Here is a 25,037-nt window from a genome sequence, read left to right as displayed (position 1 = left end):
ATAGTTATAAGCTAATTATTTTAAGTTTGGGGTTTTAAAAGCAATTGTTCATTAGAGTTTATTTGCATGCATTTAAATTTTTTACGTTACTGTAAATGAAGAACAAGACTATTCATTGTATCAACAAAGTATAGTTCTTTTGTAAGCGAAGTTAAGAATAATAGAGCTGAGTATTCTGATTTAGAAAGTAATCATTTCCTTCTTGTACTTGTAAATAGTTGGCCTTCGTGTTTAAACCAGGAAACAATTTTTAAGATTTTATTACAAAACAATACATTTGGCAACTAGTAAATTCCCCCTCCCCACCTCAGAAAGAGATCAGTAGATGTTAGGGTTATGTATGTAAATTTAAAAGAAACAAAAGTTACTTTTAAAATTGTGTTTCAATCCAAACAAGTTCAGTGTACCAGCTTTCTGTTTCAGTCAAATAAATCTCTTAAATGTGTAGATGTATGGTTTAAAAAGCAATAAGTATAAGGTCATGTATTTGAATCAAGATATTGATAAGGTCATGTATCTGAAGAGGTGAATGAAATAAATATTATAGTAATAAGTTATGTTATTTTGATGAAAACATTATACCTGAAGTGATTTCTCCAAAACATTTCAGTGCTACAGAAAAGAAAAAATTATTACATATTGTGATCTATCAAGTACAAAATTTTGGTTCTAATATGTTTTATAGTAATATATCATAATGTTGCACCTTAATTTAAATTTTATGATAGTTGTGTGTCTTTAAATATTAATCTGTGGAGGCTTAAAATCTGTATCTGCTTGTTTTGGAATCTCCCATTGATAAAAGAAGCTCATGTATCTAGCCTTAGAAAAAATTCTTTGTTAGAAGTTTCCTAGGTATTTATCATAGTTTTCTGTTAAGAGTAAGTAAAATTGAAGCAACTATTTCTCCTTTTATCAAATGATAATATATATTCTCCAGTTAATGCCTGTTACATTTGAATTCTTGAAAAGTGAGAACAAGACAAAAAAGCTTAATATTTTGGCATGCAAATAGTTTTGTACTTTCATATTTTTAGAAGAGAAATGACTTTGATTTATCTCTTACAATTCTTTTTTTATATTTTCAGTGTGTATTTATTTACATCTTGTGGATTGAAGTTCATGCAAATGATGTTACTGTAAAATGCAGTTCATTCCACTCACATGCATATAGAGTTTTATCATTTGACTTTCAAACGTTGATATATTTAGTCTATTGGAACAGCCTTAGATTTAAGTGGTGCTTTAATAGAAAAACTTATACACTTTCATTTTGAGATATCTAGCTTATAAAACTGCTTAATTAGGTGATTTTAACATTAATAAAGGTAACAAGAGGGACTTGATTTTTACAACCTTTTTTTCTTAATACTATATTATTTTGATCTGTTGGAATAAAACTTCATGGTTATTATTGAGTTGATGTTGAGATGTAGTAGGGCCTGTTATACATGGCTAATCTTAATTTCGTAATACAGTGCTTACATATTATCTTAAAAAATGTTTGCCTTCCGTGATTATTAAATAATACTAGTAAATTATAAAACAGGGAAAATCAAGATATTGATAGTTTTATAAAATTTTTAGGAATATCCTTGTTCTAGAACTCTTGAGTTTTTTTTTTTTTTTTTTTTTGCTATTCTAATGATGATTGTTGCTATAATAGTTTATTTGATTGATCTCTATACTGAATGTACATATAGTGGCAGTGGTTCATTACTACATATTAACATACCCTGGAAGCATATTGGATCCCTTTATATTTAATGTTTTGAGCTGTTTTGCATTGCTGTTTGTGGATATTTTATATCATAGTATTTTCACATTGTGTTTTGGAGTTTCACTTTTAGAAGGATCTCCAGGAGCAATTTGAGGTTTCTTCCTTTAGAATCAGTTACCTAAAATAAAAGTTCACTATTTCAAATAGAATTTTTTTTTTTAAAGCAACTATTGACACTTCTTTGTTTAAAGTTGTGTTCGTGGACACTGTACTAACATGTGACTCTACTGTGGTGTTATGGTATGCACAAACTCACACTGCCTTATGTGATCCTTTGCTAATGTTTTCCTTTTAGTATCTTATAGCTCAATAATACTTAAAATTTGTTGATATACTCTTAGATTGTATTCATTGTCATTATTAGAGCAAGTAGATTTTGGAGGGAAGGTTTCATTACTGTAAGCAGTTAAATATTTTGTTTTAAGAGGACTTTGCAAAAAAGCTCATAATATTAAGATCATCCTAAATGGTGTTCAATGTAATTTCACTGCATTGTCTCTTCATAGCCATTTTAAAGAGTGCACTTTAATTTACGAGATAAGGATTCATTTTGACCTAATTTAATGGAGGATTGCTGTGTTTTCTGTACAGAGCTACAGATTTTTTTAAGTTTAATTTCTCAGAGAATCCTTAAGTATGTTTTGTTACTATTTGCTTTTTCCATCTTATATGTCTATAGTCCATAATTACTCCAAGCTACACACTTAGCTGAATAAAGCAGTGGCAGCTTGTCTTCTAAACAATGACAAATTTTAAAATTATTTATTTAGAACCCCTTTCTTAGTTTCAAGGGCAGTGAACTGTGTGAACTTGTTTATAAAGGATTAGTGCCTCCAGGGTTATAAAAAGGTAACACATTTAAACAAATATCATACACAAGATATCGACATACCTTCCTTGGTCAGGCCATTTATGTGGTGAGGATTATGCCCACTGAAAATAGTTTTGGCACGCCATCACTTCAGCAAAAAAGATGCTATCGAACATGCGCACATCCCCCAACAGTCTGCCTTCTGCGATTGCTTTTCACAGTATCCAAAGTGTCCATCTGTCTGCTTGTCTTCAAGTTACCCTCCTTGTTCATATGTGTCCTAGTCTTCTGAGGTTTCCCCTTTCTTTCATTCTCTCTTTTGTTAAACAAAAGAGCTGTAGTTGTCCGCTGTATTTGGAGCACTGTTGACTCTTTCCGACAGTTGATGCATTGAAGCTTTTTACATCTGCTGTTTTCCTGGCTGGACAATGCAGTGCTGTATTCCCTTCTCAGTATCCATATTTCTAGTATTAACACTAAGCTGCAGTGTAAAGCAGCAGAGCTAGAATCTAGTGCTTCGGTTGTGTTGGAAAAGAATAGGATTTACCTCTCTTCTTTCGTTGCCGTGTGGCAGCTGCAGGAAAGATTTTTTTTTGAGCAGTTTCACTGGGGTTTTAGTCTATAATATGAAATCCACGGTTCTTCAGCTGCTGCACAAGCAGGCAGCAGTTTAAATGTGGGCTTGACAGATGCTCTCTCTGACAGAGCAGAATTTAACGTCACTGCTTGGCTGAATCCCACGTGATTGTTTGCATTCATTTTGACTAAAAACCTAAGGTAGAGAGAAGCTTAGAGATTTTACTTCTATGTGATAAATTATATATATTAATGTAAGTGTAACGATGAGTGAATAATGTGAAAATGGGATGATTATGAAATGAATGGTTATGATTTTATTTTATTGCAGCTCACTCCCCCCGCCCCCCCCCCCAAGGAAAAAAAAAAGGCAGCTCGAGCTTTCTAAACATTTCTGTGTTAGATGGTAGCTTTTATGCTTCTTAAATGCTTTGGGTAGGGCATAAGTAATACAAGGTTTTAAACGTAAATTGATATAACTTAACCCCTTCAGGACTTTTCTTTCTCTTCAAGTCCCACCACCCCCCAACATTGCTCTGAGTTTGCTAATAGGTAGTTAAGATTTACACTATTTATCTTTTATCTGTAATTTAGACTTTTCTCCTCTGTTTTCTGCAATTGGTATAAATCAGCTGCTGTAGATTGCTTTTAACTGTTGAAAGATGTGACATAGCTCACTTCTTTTTTGCTGTGTTTTAAGTGTTTTTTGAAGGCAGTAAATTTTGATCACTTTTTAATGTCAACATTTTTAATTTGTTTCTTTTCTTTAAAATTACATTTATCATAGATTCAAACAAATGATATAGTAGTAGAACACATTTGTATAGCATCTTCTTGGTGAATTAAGGGATCTTTTATTTATTTATTTATTTTTGTACCAGGGATTGAACCCAAGGGTGCTTAACCACTGAGCCACATTTCCCAGCCCATTTTACAATATTTTATTTTGAAAAAAGACAGGGTCTCGATATTGAGGCTGACTTTGAACATGTTGTTATCTTCTTGCCTCAGCCTCCCAAGCCCCTAAAATTACAGGCATGAGCCACTGTGCCCAGTGAATTATTTTTTTTTCTTAACTATGTTGTCTTATACTAGTATTTCAGGATGGTTTAGTAACTTGTCATGAAGCAAATTTCATAAACATTAGATAATCTGAAAGCCTCCTTAATATGATTAATCTCTTGGACACTTTTGGTATCTTGCTGTTTTTTTTTTTTTTTTTCCCCCTGAAAGAGCAGTGGGCAATTTTTTTTTTTTTTTAAATAGCCTTATCAGTTTTTCCTCTCATATTCTAGGGACTAAGTAGTTCCTTGATATTTATAGTTCGTCCTCAGTAATATCTGTTATTTCAAATGATTGAATAAAGATTTATATTTTCTATAATATTTTAAAAAATTGTCCTCATTTAAAAAAATTTTTTTTTTGATACTGGAAATTGAACTCAGGGGCGCTTGACCACTGAGCCACAACGCCAGCCCCTATTTTTTTTTTTTCCTTAGTTATACATGGATACAATGTCTTTATTTTGTTTGTTTATTTTTATGTGGTGCTGAGGATCGAACCTGGTACCTCACAGGTGCAAGGCAAGTGCTCTGCCACTGAGCTACAGTCCCAGCCCTGTCCTCATATTTTTTTTTTTTTAAATATTTCTTTAGTTGTAGTTGGACACAATACCTTTATTTTATTTATTTATTTTTATGTGGTCCTGAGGATTGAACCTAGCGCCTCGCTAGGCGCCGTGTCAGTGCTCTACCATGGCCCTAGCCACTGCCCTTATATGTATTATTTTTACTAAAAACTAAAAAATAATTTGGTTTTTAGTAATAAAAGTGTGCTAATAAAATGTGCTCTTTAGTTTTAGGAATCATGTGATTTTGTTTCTTAGGCATATATGTCATTTTTCTAAAAATTGTAGAAGGAATTTTATATATATGTATCTGTATATAGATACACATACATATGTATAACATATATATGTATGAAATCTAAGGACTTTGGTTAATCTAGCTTGAGCGAGAGTACTAAAACTCTTCTTAGCACTTAGGTTTATCTCCCACCATACTACAATGCATACTACTTCTTTTTTATTAGATAAACTGGAGTAACAGAGCAAAGATTATGAAACAACCTAAAATAATCTTTTTCCAAAAGTAGAAGTGGATTTTTGTAGACCAGTGTTTAGTAGTGATTTCTTATATAAAATTTGACTGTGAGTTAGTAGGCAGTGGCCATTTATTGTTTACCCAAAGTGAGGTTGTATGCTAACCACTTAAATTGTTACATAAAATGGCTTTTATTTCTCATGATGGTTTCATTATTGTAATATCCATTTCATTATTGTAATACCATTTTAAAGAAACCAGTGCCTAAAGTTGTTAATAGTTAGCTCAAATATCAGCTAATTAGTGATTAAAGAACAAATTGGTTAACTTCAGAGCAAGATTATCTAAATTTTTATGCTGTATTCTTAACCATTATACTACATGGGCGTTAGAGAAATTGAGAATTTTTTCCCCAGCACTGACACAACATACTCAGTTATCATTAATAGAATTATGTGATGTTTATATTTTCACTTTGATCGCCTTTTCAATAAATAAATTTTGATTAACTACTGCATACTAAAATTTCATTTAGGCACAGATTATTAAATGTTGGGCATATGAAGATGATTTAACACATTCCTTATCTTTCTCTAGGAATGGATAAAATAATTATTTTAAAATCCTTTTTTAAAGTAAAAATTTTTGATGCTTAGTAACTGTACATATTTATGGGATACATTGTGACATTTTAATACAGTATGTAAAGATCAAATCAGAGTAATTTCCATATTCATCATCTTTGCCAATTTTTTTGATTGAATTTTCTTTGATGTTCCACTGGGTTTTTTGGGTGTGTGTGTGGGCTGAGGTACTGGGGATTAAACCCAGGGACAAATAACCACTAAGTTACATGCCCAGCCCTGTTTTTTGTTAAAAAACTAAATTGCTTAGGGCCTCGATAAGTTACTGATACTGGTCTGGAACTTTGAGTTTAGCCTCTCAGGGCTCTGGGATTACAGGTGTGTACCACCACACCTGGAAATCTTAATTACTAAAGAGAGCTTCATGTTCATTAATGGTTCCCTCCAGTGTTGGCTTGAGCCCCTTCATTACCAGCAGGCTTTTTTTTTTTTTTTCAACTATGCTTAACAAGTATTGATATAGCAGGAGACTCCTAACAAAAGATGCCTGTGTACTTAGTCAGAATTTTCTTCAGATTTCGAGGTATATATCCACAAACTGTTTCTTAGGTTTAAGTTATGCTGATTAAGAACTTTTCTATAAAGAAAAAGAGAGCAGAGCTGGGTCCATGCCTGTAATCCCAGTGGCTTGGGAGGCTGAGGCAAGAGGATTACAAGTTCAAAGCCAGCCTCTGCAATGGTGAGGTGCTAAGCACCTCAGTGAGACCTTGTTTTTAAAGAAAATACAGAATTGGGCTGAGGATGTGGCTCAGTGGACAAGTGCCCTTCAGTTCAATCCCCAGAATCAAAAAAAGAAAGAGGAACTGGTGCTATACCTGGGTTCAGTCCCCAGCACCACAACAGCAACAACAAAACAAAACACCAAAAAGAAAAACAGCAGATGTGATATTAAAAGTTCCTAGTTTTTTTTTCTTTTTTTCGTAGCATCCTACATGTTTCCAGTCAAGAGAAAAGTAAAAATCTTATGACAGGCAAGTTGTACAAGTTCTTCCTTTAGTTTCTTTTCATATCTGAATTCTACAGTTAAACTAAGTCAGTAAATGTGGCAGGTTTCTTTGTGAGACTCAGCAAACTGGCAGCTACTTTTACAGTTATAAAATGACTTATAATTATTATTTGCCTAGATCTACTTTTAATATTGTAACACATCCCTGATGGCCAGTTAGGTGTCCATTACTGTGTGCATTCTGGCCATAAATGTCCATCTGGTTTTAGCATTTCCCTTACCTTGTCTAGAAGAACCCTCAAGAAGCTAGAAGTTAAAGATGGGATTAGGGATGCCTCCTGATTCCTAGTTTTTACTGGGTAGAGGAAATAATTATTCTTTTGTTTATGCATTTAATATTTTTGAATGATTAATACATAGTAAATCAGATGTAAACCTGCTGTGCAAATTGCTCACTAAGTAATTCATGGAGTTTTATTATCTATATTTGTATATAGGTTTAAGTCATGTCCTTGGTTGAAAAAAAGATTTAGAGAAAATTTTTAAATTTTATAGGATGAGACCACTTAAAATAGTGAGAAATTATCTTTGAGTAATATGAGAAGGGAGGCATAAATCTACTCTTTACTACATTTGTCTACATTTCTGTTTATGCTTTAGTATGAGTAGTTGGCCTCTAAAATGAAAGTACTTAATTTCGGCTGATGCTGATCAGAAGAACTGTCTTTTTTTTCAGTGCTGGACAGGAATGAGTCATAATTTTCACTGCACAACTCTGAAAACTGCCATTTCAGAGTGTTATCTAAAGACCACTTTTAGTTTCATTGGGGTCCCTCAGCAATTTTGCATAGTAATATTAAAGTTTATACCTCTTGATTATTTTAAAATCTGATGCATTGCATTCCATTCTGTAAAAAAAAATAGACAAAAGACTTATTTTTGCTTATTGTTAGTAAATGGTATTCCCTTTTTGTAGAAAAAAATAGTGTTTATTTAAAAGTTAGAATTATCCTCTGAAGTATATAGATGATCCATAATTCAGTTTTATTCTTTGAGTTCACAAAGCAGGAATTACCCTGAGAGCAAATTAGCAATCTCAGAATGACCACAAGTGTCAGTGTTTGCCTGCCTTATTTTTCTCCTTCCATTTTCACCAAGTTGTGCAGCCAGATACTCATATTGTTTAAAAATTTCTTTTGACTTGAGAGCAAAGTTAAATTGATGTGTCATTTTTAGAACCATGTAGACATCTTTATCTGTTTTAATTCTTACAAGCTATCAGTGATCCTGAAGGAAAATATAAACATTTAAAATCAGCAGTGATATGGCAAGTGCTAATTGGTTTCTCAGACACCTAGCTGTTTCAGCCAGGAATAGTACCTTTAGAGCTCTAGTTCTCAATGGGCGCAGTACTGGGGGCAGTACTGCTTGCTCTCTAAAGGTTCTGGAGAGCATTTAGTGGTAGGGCTAAGGTAAGTAGTAGTCCTGCAGTGTGTGAGACAATTTCTGTAAACAGCAAAGGATATTTCTGTGTTCTGTAGGACTTCTGAGTGTCCCATTGATAAAAGATCTTTTTTTTGGTAATTAAATGAATCTAAAATATTGGCTTATAAAGTATATTTTTTAGTTTTAATATGCACTGAATTTTCTAAGAATGTAACTACAATGTATAATCAAAGGAAGCTTGTACTTTACTTTGTACTGAACTTTGCAGGTAATTCACCATTTTAGAAATTCATGTTGCTTATGGCATTGATGTTTACAGTAATTAAATCTGTCAGTATAATTGTTGCATTTATTGTGATTTTATTGGTAGGTATCAGAATCTGGATAGCCATGTCTGGTGTAATGTCTGACAATTCCATGTTAATAGGTATTTTTATCAGTTCACAGATTTACTTGTAGATGTGTCTAAGATCTGATTTTTTAAATTAAATTATTTATTTATTCTAATTTGTTATACACGATGGCAGAATGCAGTTCATTTCATATTACACATACAGAGCACAATTTTTCAAGTCATTGATTGTACACAAAGTATGTTCACACCGTTCGTGTCTTCATACCATGTACTTAGGACACCATTCATGTCTTCATACATGTACTTAGGGTAATGATGTCTAACTCATTCCACCATCATTCCTACCCCCTTGTCTCCACCCTTACCCTCCCCCCCATCATCATTATGAGTCAGCATCCTCATATCAAAGAAAACATTTGGCCTTTGTTTTTTTGTGATTGGCTTACTTCACTTAGCGTTATATTCTCCAATGCCATCCATTTACCTGCAAATGCCATGATTTTTTTTTCTCTTTTAATGCTGAGTAATGTTCCATTATGTGTATTTAACAAAGTTTCCCTAACCATTCATCTACTGAAGGGCATCTGGATTGGTTCCACAATTTACATAATGTGAGTTGTGCTCCTATAAACATTGATATGGCTATGTCTCTGTAGTATGCTGTTTTTAAGTCCTTTGGGTATAAACCAAAGAGTGGGGTAGCTGGGCCAAATAGTGGTTGCATTCCAAGTTTTCCAAGGAATCTCCATACTGCTTTTTGTATCGACTGCACCAATTTGCAGTCCCACCAGCAATGTATGAGTGTGCCTTTCCCCCCACATCCTCGCCAACACTTATTGTTGTTTGTCTTCATAATAGCTGCCATTCTGACTGGAGTGAGATGAAATCTTAGAGTAGTTTTCATTTGTGTTTCTCTAATTGCTAGAGATGTTGAACATTTTTTTCATATATTTGTTGATTGATTGTATATTCTATTCTGAGAATTGTTTGTTCAGTTACATGGCCCATTTATTGATTGGGTTATTTGGGTTTTTGGTGTTAAGGTTTTTGAGTGCTTTATATATCAGAAATTAGTGCTCTGTCTGATTTGCTTGTGGTAAGGATTTGCTTCCATTCTGTGGGCTCTGTTCACCTCACTGATTGTTTCTTTTTTCTGAGAAGAGGCTTTTTAATTTGAATTCATCCCATTTATTGATACTTCCTTTTAATTCTTGCCCATAGGAGTCTTACTAAGGAAGTTGGGGCCTAATCCGACATATAGACATTTGGGCCAACTTTTTCTTTCACCTTTCTTTTAAGTGCAAGGTATCTGGTTTAATTCCTAGGTCCTTGATCGACTTTGAGTTGAGTTTTGCCCATGGTGAGAGATAAAGGTTTAATTTCATTTTATTACATGTGGATTTCCAGTTTTCCCAGCATTATTTGTTGTAAAGGCTAACTTTTCTCCAATGTATGTTTTTGGTGCCTTGGTCTAATATAAGATAACTGTAGCTATGTGGGTTAGTCTCTGTGTCCTCTATTCTATAGCATTGGTCTACAGGTATATTTTGGTGCCAATACCATGCTGTTTTTGTTATTATTGCTCTGTAGTATAGTTTGAGGTCTGGTATAGTGATGCCACCAGCTTCACTCTTCTTGCTAAGGATTGTTTTGGCTATTCTGGGTCTCTTATTTTTACAGATGAATTTCATGACTGCTTTTTCTATTTCTATGAGGAATGCCATTGGGATTTTGGTTGGGATTGATTGAATCTCTGTAGTGCTTTTGGTAGTATGGTCATTTAGACAAAATCAATTCTGCCCATCCAAGAACAAGGTAGATCTTTCCATCTTCTAAGGTCTTCTTTAATTTCTTTCTTTAGTGTGCTGTGGTTTTCATTGTAGAGGTCTTTCACCTCTTTTGTTAAGTTGATTCCCAAGTATTTTATTGAGGCTATTGTAAATGGGGTGGTTTTCCTAGTTTCTCTTTCAGAGGATTTGTCACTGATGTACAGACATGCTTTTGATTTATGGGTGTTGGTTTTATATCCACCTACTTTGCTGAATCCATTTATTAGTTCTAGGAGATTTCTGGTGGAATGTTTGGGTCTTCTAGGTATAGAATCATATCGTCTGCAAATAGGGATAATTTGAGTTCTTCTTTTCCTATGTGTATCCCTTTAATTTCTTTCATCTGTCTGATTGCTCTGGCTAGAGTTTCAAGAACTATGATTAATAGAAGTGGTGAAAGAGGGCATTCCTGCCTTATTCCAGGTTTTAGAGGGAATGCTTTCAATTTTTCTCCATTTAGAATGATGTTGGCCTGGGACTTAGCATGGATATAGCCTTTACAATGTTGAGGTATGTTCCTGTGATATCCCTATTTTTTCTAAGGTTTTGAACATGAAGGGCTGATGTATTTTGTTGAATGCTTTTTCTACATCTATTGAGATGATTGTATGATTCTTATCTTTTAAGTCTATTGATGTGATGAATCATATTTATTGATTTCCATGTGTTGAACCAACCTAGTAGCATCCCTGGGATGAATCCCACTTGATAATGCTGCACTATCTTTTTGATATGTTTTTGTATTCAATTTGCTAGGATTTTATTGAGAACGTTTGCATCTATGTTCATTAGAGATATTGTTCTGCAGTTTTCTTTCTTTGATTTATCTTTGCCTGGTTTTGGAATCAGGGTGATATTGGCCTCATAGAATGTGTTTGAAGTGTTCTCTCTTTTTCTATTTCATGAAATAGTTTAAGAAATATTGGTGTCAGTTCTTCTTTAAAGGTCTTGTTGGATTCTGCTATGTATCCATCGGGTCCTGGGCTTTTTTCTTTGTTGGTAGGATTCTGATGGCATCTTCTATTTCCTTGCTTAAAATTCATCTGTTTAAATTGTGTATATCATCCTGATTTAGTTTGGGCAGATCATATATATCTAGAAATTTGTCTATGCCTTTGATATTTTCTATTTTGTTGGAGTACAAATTTTCAAAATAATTTCTAATTATCTTGTGCATTTCTGTGGTGTCCATTGTAATATTTCCTTTTTCATCACATATTTTAGTAATTTGAATGTTCTCTCTCCTTCTCCATTAGCATAACTAAGGGTCTCTCAATTTTATTTATTCAAAGAGCCACCTTTTTGTTCTGTCAATTTTTTCTGTTTTTTCTTTTGTTTTAATTTCATTGATTTCAGCTCTGGTTTTAATTATTTTCTGTCTTCTACTGCTTTGGGGTTTGACTTGTTCTTTTTCTAGGGCTTTGAGATGTAATATTAGGTCATTTATTTGTTGACTTATTCTTCTTTTAAGGAATGAACTCCATGCAATGAACTTTCTTCTTAGAACTGCCTTCATAGTGTCCCAGAGATTTTAATATGTTGTATTAGTGCTCTCATTTAATCTCCTTGATATCTTTTGCAATCCATTGTTCATTCAATACCATATTATTTAGTCTCCAGGTGTTGGAGTATCTTTTATTTTGTCATTGATTTTTTAATTTCATTCCACTGTAGTCCAATAGAATGTAGGGTAGTATCTCTACTTTTTTGTATTTACTAAGATTTACATTGTGGCATAATATATGGTCTGTTTATAGATTCATGTGATGCTGAGAAGAAAGTGTATTTGCTTTTTGATGGATAATATACTCGATACATGTCAGTTAAGTCTTAAGTCATTGATTTTATTATTGCATTCTGTACTTTTTTTTTGTTTATGTTTTGTTTGAAAGATCTATCCAGTGGAGAAAGAGGTTTGTTAAAGTCACCCAACTTTATTGTGTTGTGGTCTATTTGACTCATGAACTTGAGAAGAGTTTGATTGATGAACATTGAAGCTCCATTATATTTGGGGCTCATATATTTATAACTGTTATGTCTTGTTGATGTATGGGTCCCTTGAGCAGTATGAAATGTCCATCTTTATCCCTTTTGATTTACTTTGGCTTGAAGTGTACTTTATTTGGTAGTATAGAAACCCCTGCTTGTTTATGTAGACCATGTGAATGGCATATTTTATCCCAGCCTTTCACCTTCTGTCTGTGGGCATCTTTTCCTGAGATGAGTCTCTTGGAAGCAGCATATTTTTGGGTCTTTTTAAAAAATCCAATCTACCAGCCTATGTCTTTTGATTGGTGAATTTAGGCCATTAATATTTAGGGTTATTATTGAGACATGATTTGTATTAACAGTCATTTTTGGTATTTAGCCTGACTTGGTTTCTCCTTTGGTTGGCTTTTCCTTTATTGTAGTTCTTTCCTTTGCAGATTTTCATTTCCTCCTTGTGGAATATTTTGCCAAAAATTTCTGTAGTACCAGCTTTCTTGCTATAAATTCTTTTAGCTTTGTTTATCATGGAAGGTTTTTATTTCATTGTCAAATTTGAAGCTTAATTTTGCTGGATATAAGATTCTTGGTTGGCATCCATTATCTTTTAGTGCTTGGTATATGTTGTTCCAGGATCTTCTAATTTTTAGTCTGGATTGAGAAATCTGCTGAGATCCAAATTGGTCTTTCCTTATAGGTAATCTGATTTTTCTCTCTTGTGGCATTTAAAATTCTATCCTTATTCTGTAGATCTGTTGTAATTTTGTACATTTGATGTCCTTTAGGCCTCTTGTATTTCATTTTCCAACTTATTCTTCATGCTTGGGAAATTTTCTGATATGATTTTATTGAAGAGATTGTTCATTCCTTTGGTTTGAATCTCTGAACCTTCCTCTATCCCAATAAATCTTAAATTTGGTCTTTTGATGGTATCCCATAATTCTTTCATATTCTGTTCATGGTTTCTTACCATCTTCACTGTGAGGTCAACTTTATTTTCAAGACTATATATTTTGTCTTCATTGTCTGAGGTCTTGTTTTTCAAGTGATCTAGTCTGTTGGTGATGCTGTCTATTGAGTTTTTTATATAGCTTAGTGTTTCTTTATTTCAAGGATTTATGTCCCCCCCCCATCCCCCTTTCTCTCTCTTTCTTGAAGTGATCTCTTGCAACTTGTATTTGCTCTCTTATCTTTTTGTTGGTGTGATTGATGGTTGCCTGTATTTGTATTCTTATCTCTTTCTACATCTGACTTAGTGACACATGTAAAAACTGTTTTTAGCATGCCAAGGATTTTAGAATATGTTTAGTGAATCTGTGGAGATAAGATTTTCATGATCCCTGTATAATCTTTAAACAATTTTTACACTTCTCTTTCTTTTTGTATGATTCATTTATAATTGAATCAGTTCAGTTTTAATCCAGGAAGGCATTTTGAATGATGGATTTAAAACTGCTATTAATTTTTTAATCAATGAATATCTTACTTCTTTGTAATGTTACCCACTAGCAGTATGTGTTCCAATTTTGTCTGTAACTGTGAAGAAAATGAATATAATATTCCAAGGGCAAAGTTTTAATTACTATGAATAGATTTGGATCAAGTAGATTTATGTAGATTAAGAAAAGCTCTCAGTTCTTCACCATGAATCTGATATAAACTTTGGGTTTTTCATATATAACTTGTTATATTGAGGGCATTTCCTTGTATTCTTATTTCTTGAGTTATTGTTACTGTTGTTTAATCTGTCAAAAGTGTGTTGAATGTTGTAATTTCTGCATCAGTGGAAATGGTCGTACTATTGGTGTGATGGTATTTTTTCCTGTTTATTTTGTTAATGTGTTATGTTGATTGGTTTTTATACGTTAAAACATCCTTGCATTCCAGCAATCAAGTTGGTCATAATGTATAATTTTAATATGGTGCTGATTTTTTTTGTTTGTTTGTTAGTTCTTTGGGTATTCCTGTATAGAGAATGTTTCTTTTTTTCTTTTAACATGTATTTATGTATGTGTGTGCATGTGTATATATACACACACATATATGTACATACATACATATACACACACATACATTTAGTTGTAGATGGACACAATACCTTTATTTTATTTGTTTCTGTTTTTTTTTTTTTTTTAAACGTGGTGCTGGGGATTGAAGCCAATGCCTTGCACATGCTAGGCAAGTGCCTGTACCATTAAGCCACCATCCTGGCCCCCAGAGAATGTTTCTTTTTGGAAAGATGGTTGACCAGTTATTAGTCCCACTTTGCTTTGGGCACGGAATTGAACATACACATGCACAAATAGACATATGACAAATGACTACCCCCCTTCCATTTAAATATTTCTTCATCTGTTTATTCATTTATTACCAATATCTTCCACTAGATTGTAATCCCTACGATGGCAGGAACAATCTTGCTCTTGTTTATACTGCTGCTTTCCTAGTTTTGTTGCCGAAAACTTGGTCCTTGTCTGTGATGCCAATCCAATAATGAGGACATGGTTTTGAGAAAAAGGAAAAAGAAGGTTTTACTGCTTTGCTAGCAAATGAGAAACACAGGGAACTCTTGTCCCAAAGACATGTAATTCTGCCCATCAGCAGGAACCAGGGGGCTTTTAAGAGGTGACTCAAAGGCCACATTCCACATGTTCTCTGTCTGGAGTTATAATTCACTTATAAATGTGGGAGGTAGTCATTTCTGAGATCTTCTGGTACCATCCTCAAAGTCTGAATTATTTCCTTTCTATGGTGGGTATATACTCAGGGACAGATGACTCTGTCTAGGATGGGGAAGAAAGATAATTCTGTTTTCCCTGAGATTTTGGAGGGGGAGAGATTAGGGAGGAGCAGAGAGAGAGGAAGAGAAAGAAACATGTCTATTTTAAAAATAAGTTGCAGCGGCAGAGCTGTAAGGATTATATTCAGAGCTTAAAGTGGACCACTGTTTCCTATTTGACACTGGGATATTCTTGAATGAATGAATGTTTTATATTTTCTTGAAAATCCTGCATGATGGTTATTTCTGTCTTTGTTTAGTGGATAAAAGTATTTTATTTTAAGTAATGGTCGTGAATCAGTAATTCTAAGACAAATATATATATGTATTAAGCTCTCCCATGTCCAGGCATTGGAGGTTCTACACCAGACATTGGAGACATTACAGTCCCTAACCTCAAGTAATTGCAGTCTGATTGTGGGAAACACAAATAAATAGATGATTACATGGCATAGTGAGTTGTTATGGTCTGAATGTCTCCTAAAATTCACCTGTTAGAACTTAATCCCCATTGTGGTGGTATTAAGTCATATGCGTTTTGGATAATGATTAAATCATGAAGGCTTCAGGTTTATGAAATGATTAGTACCTTATAAAAGGTTTGGAGGGAAGTAAGTAGCTCAAGTCCTTGTGTGTAGTTTTTTTTTTTTTTTTGGCCCATCTTCCTTTCTTTTACTATGTGAGAACACCTTGTCTGTCTCTTCCAGTGTATGTAGCAGTAGGTACAGTCTTAGAGCAGCCCTTAACCATATACCAGACCTGTAAGAACCTCGAAGAATCTTGATCTGGAGTTCCTAAGCCTTAGAACTGTGAGAAATAAACTTGTCTCATTTATAAATTACCCAATCTATGATATTTTGTTATGTAAGCACAAAACAGAGTAAAACATAAGAGATTTGATAGAGTTATCCCCCCCCCCCAAAAAAAAAAAAGCCTAAAGGAGTACCATTTGATGATTGTGGGAGGAGAGAAAATACATATCTCCAAGGGGAGTCTTCATAGCAGAGTGATAGTTAGGAGCATAGGCTTTAGCATTAAAAAAGGCTCAGATTTGTTTTGCTGCTTACTAGCCATTGATTTCTAACAAGTTGCTGGTTTCTGTAGCTTAATATTTTTTACTTATAGATATTACACCTGTATTTATCATTTTGTTTTGAGTTTGGATAGTAAATGAGAACATGACCAAGCATTTAAATAGTTACTTTTGTGGATAGAGCTGCTGGAGGTTTGACATGAAAGAGAAGGTTTTCATTTATTTTCAATTCCAGAGCTTTTCATATGCATGTTAAAAGGTAGGGAATACTATACTTTTTAAGTATGTTAACTATTTTCTGCAGTTAGCAAACATTGGGTACTTAATGCCTCTGGGTTATGATAAGTCTAAAAAATACACCACTATTTGTGTTGAAGTGTTTTGTATCTGAAATCTTTTGTGTGTTTACCCTCATTTTAATTTGTCCCCACTATTGCTGTTTCTCTTTTCTACAGTAGTTTTTCCCCAAAGAGTCATTTAAAAGTACTTAGATATTCAAATATTTAAATAAACATTCTAATATTTGGGAATTCTAATTATGAAATTCAAACTTTATAGGATAGGAATAACTTTTTAAAAATAAAGGTAAAAAGCATGCTAGAGCACATTTTATGTTTAATTTTAAAAACTTGTGACTTTTGCTCTTATTAATAGTCGGAAATAACATAAATTTTAGAGTCTGCATGTGTTCTATTAAGAGTTTTCAGTATTTCATTGTTTTATGTAAATGGGACTTCTTAAAATTAGTTGATATATTTTTCATACTGGCATTTGCTATGAAATATTTTTTCTTACAGTATTATATTTTTTCTAAAAAAGCAGCAAATACTGGAACTCTGTCTCCTAGCACGAAAAGATCTTAGATTACCTCTTTTTCTGCAATAAAGCAAACAAGAATTACTTGTAAATAGTATACCTTGTTTTGTAGTCTTATGCTTTGTTTGCCAATATGATTCTATCACTATTTTCCCTTTCATTTTAATTCAATTATTTCCTTCCCGGAAAGTCTCAAGTCTCGGTGCATTTGTAATTGCTTCAAGAGAAAGCAGGTTTTCCTCTCAGCTAGTACAACTTGTCAGCTCGATTGGTTGTTTTTGTGCTAATATTTTTCTTTTTATGATGGGGTACTATTTTTTCTTCAACCCAAATATATTTAAAAATATAGAACTCTCAGTCTATTTCATATTACTGCCAAAGTATTATCCTTTCTTTAATATATGCCAGATAAATTGCTATGCAGCCTTTGAAAATTACTTCACCTTTGTCTCTTCATCTTTAGAAAAACTATTTCACCTTTATCTCTTCATGTTTAGAGTAGAGAGTAGTGGGATTAGATTATATGGTTTCTGAGGTTCTTTGCAGTGATTTATACAATTTTATTTCAAAATAATGGAGATCAGCGTATACTGTGCTTTTAACCTAGTGATGGTTAGGGAGTCTTAGAAATGGTCATAAATTAATGGCATGATTAGTAAGGATCGTCACAGTTTTGTATGTGTGTGAGTATGTATGTACTAACTCAAAAATGAATCAAAATTATGCTATAATGATTTTGACAGTTCACTTTTTATTAACCAAAGAAGACGAACATTAGATAAAATTCTCTTTGGAACTGACAGGAATTCTACTCAACTAATTTAAGCTTAACAGGGTATGTGGGGTATGTAGAGTGGTGAGATAATGGGGGATTTTAATGGCTTATGTAATGAAGAGTGGTAAGAGGTAAAGCAGACCTTGCAGGCCACTAAAACTAGATATTAGGTATTAAGAAGAGGATTGTATTCTATCTCTTTTCTTGCATTTGATTTTTATTTTCTCCTTTTGCCAATGAATTTTCTCTTGAGTCAAGGTATGTGATCACCAGTGATTCTAGGCATACCTCCCAGCTTAGTCTTGTGATTAGTGGTCTAACCAGCTAGCTGTTTATAAAAGGTAATATCAGGGAATGACTTTTGATTGACCTTCCCCTGTAACCAGGGGATGGGTATTATTGCCAAAAAGGAGTGATTAGACACCAAGCAAAGATTGCTTAGTAGGCAAACAGATAATAGCCATTATTGGTATTTAAAGGGATCAGTTTGAGCTTACTCAAAAGTAGGTAAAAATTTCCATGGGTAATAATTTATAATATAAAAGAATTATCTTCGTATCATATGCTCTTGTCTTTTACCTAACCCATGTTATAAAAGCCATACTTTTTTTCACATAGGTTAATGTCAGTAGACAGATCCATTTTGGTTTGGATATGTGCCAAAGTGCTATATTATGGCAATTTGAAACTTAATCCATTCTGTTCCAAAAGAAGGACTTTGCTTTGGATTCACCTAGCATTACAGACAGATGATACCTCCTTATGTATGTGCTTGTTATTGTTCTTGTCTCATTTCTTTTAATTTTCCTCTTTCTGTTTATATTTAGATCACATCCCTATGAATTGATATTTACATATTAAAAATGATAAGTAATATGGTTAATGTTTATTCTTGTTATTTTGTTATACAATGTCTAGTTGATGTTTATGTAGGAACTTTGGATAATTTATGAAGCTAACATCAGGCTTTGGCTTTGATGTTTTACATAACGGATGTAGTTAATTTCAGCCAACATTTGTTGAGTTCCTACTGTGCTCTGGGCACTGGGATTACAAAGAATAAAAACAGATCCCCCAACTCGAACTTGGAAATAAATTTAATTAGAAAATTTCCCACTTTATGCTGATGTTAAGTACTGTGTTTTCACCTTAATAGTTACTTACTTTGTTTTACATTTAAAGTTTTACTTGGATGTAATTTGCTAGAGAAAGATAATTATAAGTAAACTTTGATAAGTTCAAAAATTATATACATTCATGAAGTCAGCACCCCAGTGACTCAATGGTAACTACAACAATCTATAACTAAATGCATAATAGTGAGAATATTGGAAAAGGATATTTGTTTCTTCTTCAAGGAAATTTTGCTAACTGTTGTTGAAACTATTGTTTCTTCCAGTGAAGAATGGTTTCTCTGATATTCTAACTGAGTGCTAGAAATACTGCTGTATTGAAAGTGAAAATATTTTCTGGTACTAATTTTTATAGTCAATTATTTGAGTTTTAAAAATGCTGGGGGATAGCCTGCTATTCTAAATTATTTTACCAAGTAAAACCACAAGTTTCAAAGAAAATATAGTAGAATTAAATATTATTTATTAATATTTCTTTGTAAGTATTTCTTATGATGCCAAGACTTATTTTTATTGTGGATTCATGTACTTGTCCTAATACTTGCCAAATCTCCTTCTGTTGAGTACAACTAGAGTAAAATCTCCATGAATTAATAGTCATTATGAAATTTATATTTATAGCTTTCTGTAAAGAAAAATATTATGAAAAATTAGTGTGAACATGATTGAAGCTATTATACTAAAGACAGACATCTTTTAAAGTATCTTAAGCATCTATTCCTAAGTATATAATTGATATACTTTAACACTTAACATATATCCTTGTACATATTACATGCTCATTAATTAGTTGAGATTTGTTATTTAGTTTTTAAGATGTTCACATCCATTCATAATTCAACTAAAACAATTCTCATCTTTATCAATGTGATTTTTTCCTGAATATTTTAAAAGCATTTTGAAGTGTTTATATTTTTTAGTGCATTACAGAGTAGTACTGTTTATATGTTTTTTAAACATGAGATGATGTATCATTTGTTCATTTTATGACTTTTGGTGGGGAGGGGGATAGTTGGGCTTTGTGGTGCACGCCTGTAATCCCAGTGGCTTGGGAGGCTGAGACAGGAGGATCATAAATTCAAAGCCAGCCTTAGCAAAAGCGAAGTGCTAAGCAACTCAGTGAGACCCTATCTCTAAATAAAATACAAGATAGGGCTGGGGATGTGGCTCAGTGGTTGAGTGCCCCTGAGTTCAATCCCCAATACCCACTCTCCGCCCCCTCCCCCATGATTGGTTTTATTTTAAAACAGGTAATGACATTTCTGAGAGTTTTAAAATTGTCAGCAATTAAAAATTATTACAGTAACTTTTATGCTATTTAAATTCTATTTTCCACCATAGATCTCTATTGCTATACCTCATGACTAATAACATAAAAAAATGTTTGTTTCTTTTTTTAATTTTTCAAACTCTTAGGGTTTGGTGGAGTGATTGATAGAGAGACAAGATTTCTTTGTAATAAAGTATTTATTACATAAAGGAACTTTGATGTCATATGTAAATCTTTATTCTTTTAAAGGAAGGTGCATCTGCCCGTAAGACTCAGACTCCTGCAGCACAGCCAGTACCAAGACCAGGTAAAAATATGAATCTGGTTTTCGTTATTTTCCAGAAACTGAAATTTTACTGAGGATACATTGGAAGTTCTTTATTCTTCAAGTTGAATATCAGTTTTACTGAAGCAGACATCAAAACTATGATCATATTCATACCGTGCTTGCTACACTTTGGTCAGAATCATCAATAAATCTTTCTGTTTTTAGCATAGAAACATAAAAAAGCTAAAATAAAAAATGTGCTAAATTGTTTATTTCCCAGACTAACTTATCATATTCTTTACTGAAGGGATATTTTCCCCAATTTGATTTAAAGGTCATTGATAAAATAGTATGTAACACTAAAATAGCTTTTATAGCACCATACTTTAAAGTTATACATTAAATATTTACTTGAATAAATAGGTATATTTGCGAAGAGTTTAAAATCACTTTAAAAATGAGTTTAAAATTAAGAGTGCATTCCTTGTCTCACCAATACTCTATCCTAGGTTCGTGGTAGTATGTGCAAATGTGATTTTTGTTTTTATATAGAAGCACAGCATCATAATTTTACTAGACTGGTGTGCAGCTTTGATGTTTAGAATTTCAGACATCTCTATTATTGAGCACAAAAAGTTCTATAAGCATTTTAAAAATATATGTTAAGTAAAGATAGCAATGAAGTTATTTTTCCTTCTTTTCCTACTACCCCAAAAGAATAATCTTTAAAAATGCATCTAGATACCAATATTGTATCATTATAAGTATTTTGGTTTTTAAAAAATATTTGTTTTATTTTTTATATTTAACCTAACATCAATGATAGCCTACACTCCTTCCTCTTTAACCTCAGTATGTCGAAAGTCACAAGAAAATGGAAAGTGTTGGAAAAGCATGGGCAAGAATTTTACTAGGTGATTTTTCTCATAAATTTGGCAGTGTTAACAGTACAGACTTGGGTATCTTTTTATTCGTTGTACTTTCCCACATGAGCATATTCTAAAATTATGAACATTATAAATATTAATTATTTCTGGATGTGCTTCAGAAGTATGATGTTAAGATTACATGAGACTTATATTGAAATGGTTTTGCAGGCAATTTCACTGTGTTCTTCATCCATACTCTTCTTAGATGACTAGACTGTGTGTGTGTCTCTCTTTGTCTCTCTTTGTGTCTGTGTCTCTCTCTCTCTCTCTCTCTCTCTCTTTCACAGTGGGTTTGCTTGAAGTCTTTGTCATACCTTTTATTTTGAGGAGAGAAGGAATGCTCCATCAGCTGGGTTTAATTTATTTCAGATGACAGAACTGTAGATGGCCACACCAAAAGCCATTGTGAGTATAAGGAAGAACAGTTAAATTCAATAGATGATGTTAAAATGCCTTGCATGTATTAGGCCCTTTGCCAGAAACTAGGGTGAGGCTAAAGGAGCTCTTTTCAGGAAGGAAGAAAAAGTGAAGGAAATAGGGATGTAGGAGGGGAATACTACCTATTAAGTATAGAAACATTGTAGAAGCAGTTGAATCATAGACACAGAATTGTTGTTCTTTGGAAGTGTGGGGTAGGGGTTGTGGTTTGTCATTCTAAGGAAGATCACATGAGAAATTCAGAAATTATGTAAAAGGTGAAGAGGATTCTTACCTAGATTGGTGTTCCGTGGTTTAAAATTGTCTCCAGTTGTGGAGTGTTGTTTTTCATGTAATACAATCTACTTGGGGGAGGCTGAAGTAGGAGAATTGCAAGTTTAGGCTAGCCTCAACAATTTAAGACCCTATCTCAAAATAGAATTTAAAGAGGGGCTGGAGATAATGGTTTAGTGGTAGAGTGCCCCTGGGTTCAGTCCCTAGCACTATCAGAATAAATAAATAAAACTTTTCTACTTCACATTTTCTCAAAATCAGCATACATAAGAGAGGAGTAGGGGAAGACATTCTGTTCAAAAGTGTGAGATAAAATGGAAGTTCTTGGGGCTAGGTTCTAATATGATCTTGAGGAAAATAAGAGGTTCTAAGTCTTTTCAACTCTGAATATTCATCATACTTTTTCAATTGCTCTACCAAAGTGCAGTGGAGATTAAATTGATGGAACTTAATCTGAACTGAGTCTCTTAATATTTCAGGTATTCCCTATGCCTATCCATGTAAACTCTCTTCTTCTTTCTGTTTACTCTTGATGACATTATCTGTCCACAATACTTGTCTATCATTCTAAAATAAATTAGTCTTTAGCATTCATTTGTCAATAAGAAATTATTTGAATGGATGCTAGCAATTTGAAATCTTTAATTGTCCTTATTATTTTTGAGAATTTTTTTGTTTTGATGCAGAGATGTTAAGTGCATTTGCTTATGGAGTGCTAACCAGTTTTGAAGGGATATTGGTTGATTTGACATGTTCACTTGTATCATTAGTTTTTAATCGTTAAACAAACAAACAAACATGAATACCCAAAACACACCTGACAGTATAATTTGCAGTAGATGAGGGATTATAGAATTATGTTATTTTGTTAGGTTGGATCTTTTCGAAATTGGGGACTGAACCACCAATTCTTTGGTTGAATGAAGCACCTCAAGCATGGAGTTCCATTTTTGAACGTTTAAAAGTTTTACTTTATTTTTCTGTCAAATGTTTACTTAATTCTGTCATTCCACTTAATACTGTTCCAGGCAAAGCCTATAGGCAAATAAAACATTTTAAACACTTTACAATGAAAATATTATTAAAACTCCCAAACTTAAATTCCTTTAGGAAGTATAATGACCAATGAATAATGTTTAATCCAATTTTTCCAATGGATTAAAAGTTATAAGTCTTATATAGTTATATAGTACTCAGTATTATTTCCCTTGTATAGCTTGATTACATCTCTTGAACATATTTTTCTTTGTTTTCTAATACATGCACACCCATACTTCCAGCTTTCTTTATTTCTGATTTTTAGATGTTCTGGGGTGAGTAGATCTCCTGCATATTTTATATAATTTTGACTTAGTCATCCAGTTATAATCCAGGTACTGGTTGAAGTACTTCTGTACTCATTGTATACTTTTAAATCTATGTGCTGATGATTTCCAAATTTGTATCTTCAATTAGACATCTCTTCTTACCTCTGGTATCTTATATTAACTCTCTGTTCTATATTTGGTATACCATAGGCATTTAAAACAATCAAAATAGATTTTCCTTGATATTTTCCCCCAAGATCTCTTATTCTACACTTTCCTGCTTCTTCATAAATAAGTGGCACAACCACCAACTCTTGTTTTTTAAGACAAAAACTTAGATGTTATTATTTATTGTTCATATTTCCTATCCCTTTCCTAATCTGTCAGTGGGGTTCTTGTCTGATTTATCTACAAATATCTACAGATCCTTACTTCATTTGTTTTTCTTTACCCCTACTCAAGATCATCATTTCTCTAGACCATGTATGTTAAACTGTCCAGTTTTAGTTAATAACCTTTTTATTTTTGGCCCTCAAAAGATGAATATAAAAGTTGAGGGTAATATACTGTCATAGTATCTGAATGCATGTTCATCTTTTTAGAAATCCATTGTTGCTGCCTTTTTTCTTTCATTTCGTCTTTTCTTAAACCACATAAACTTTGAGGAACACCCAAATTGTAGATGATTGTAATAGTCCTAACTGAGCTTTCTTCTTTCACACTTGTCCCCCTCTGATCCCTTGCCTGTTTTTTTGTTTTTCTTTTTGAAGAAGCTGTGACATGAAAATCAGATCTCATCATTTTCTATCTTAAAAGTTATAGGCAATGGCACTTTAAATACAAAATTATGCCTGGCATGGTGGCTGCTTGTGGGAGGTGGGAGGATCAAACTACCCAGGAGTTTGAGACCAGCCTGGACAGAATAGTGAGACCCCATCTCAAAAAATGAAAAACAAAATAAATAGAAATTTAATATATACAAAAGTCATTGCGTGAATTGGTTCCTCTATTGATTTTTAGCTTCAACTTTTGCTATGCTTTCTTCTCTGTGGTCTGTACATTTGCCTTGTTTCATTTCCAAAAGCCCACCAGCTTCTTCCTGCCTTTGACATTTAGCAGACAGTCTTGTGGACAGTTCTTTGCAAGTTGGCTCCTTTTCATCCTTCAAATTTCATTTGAAATTTAGTTGCTTTCTTTTTGGAGGGAGGGGGAGGTGGGATTGAACACAGGGGCACTCAATCACTGAGCCACACCCCCAGCCTTATTTTGTATTTTTGATTTAGAGACAAGTTCTCACTGAGTTGCTTAGCACCTCTCTTGTGCTGAGTCCGGCTTTGAACTTGTGATCTTCCTACCTCAGCCTCTCCAACTGCTGGAATTATAGCCACACACTCTGCTAGTTGTTTCCTCCCTCATTCCTTTCCTCCCTTCCTTCCATGAAGATTGAACTCAGGGTGCTTAATCATTGAGCCACATTCCCAGTCCTTTTTTATATTTTATTTAGGGATAGGGTCTCACTGAGTTGCTAAGTGCCTCACTAA

The 25,037-nt window shown here is 33.3% G+C and overlaps 1 protein-coding gene across 2 annotated transcripts in view; it reads left to right on the top strand.

The window, feature by feature from the left end:
* Positions 1–25,037, top strand: part of Cdc73 (cell division cycle 73) — a 118,617-nt gene that overhangs the window by 64,785 nt on the left and 28,795 nt on the right. For both annotated transcript variants that reach the window (XM_027948822.2, XM_071600205.1), the window contains exon 11: positions 20,531–20,588. In XM_027948822.2, the coding sequence (XP_027804623.1) occupies positions 20,531–20,588 (58 nt within the window). The remainder of the gene's footprint in view (positions 1–20,530; positions 20,589–25,037) is intronic.

The sequence above is a fragment of the Marmota flaviventris genome, chromosome 12 (genome assembly GCF_047511675.1).
Source record: "Marmota flaviventris isolate mMarFla1 chromosome 12, mMarFla1.hap1, whole genome shotgun sequence".
In the NCBI taxonomy this organism is placed as follows: Eukaryota; Metazoa; Chordata; class Mammalia; order Rodentia; family Sciuridae; genus Marmota; species Marmota flaviventris.
The sequence above is the reverse complement of the archived record's forward strand: the minus strand, read 5'-3'. Positions and strand labels throughout refer to the sequence as shown.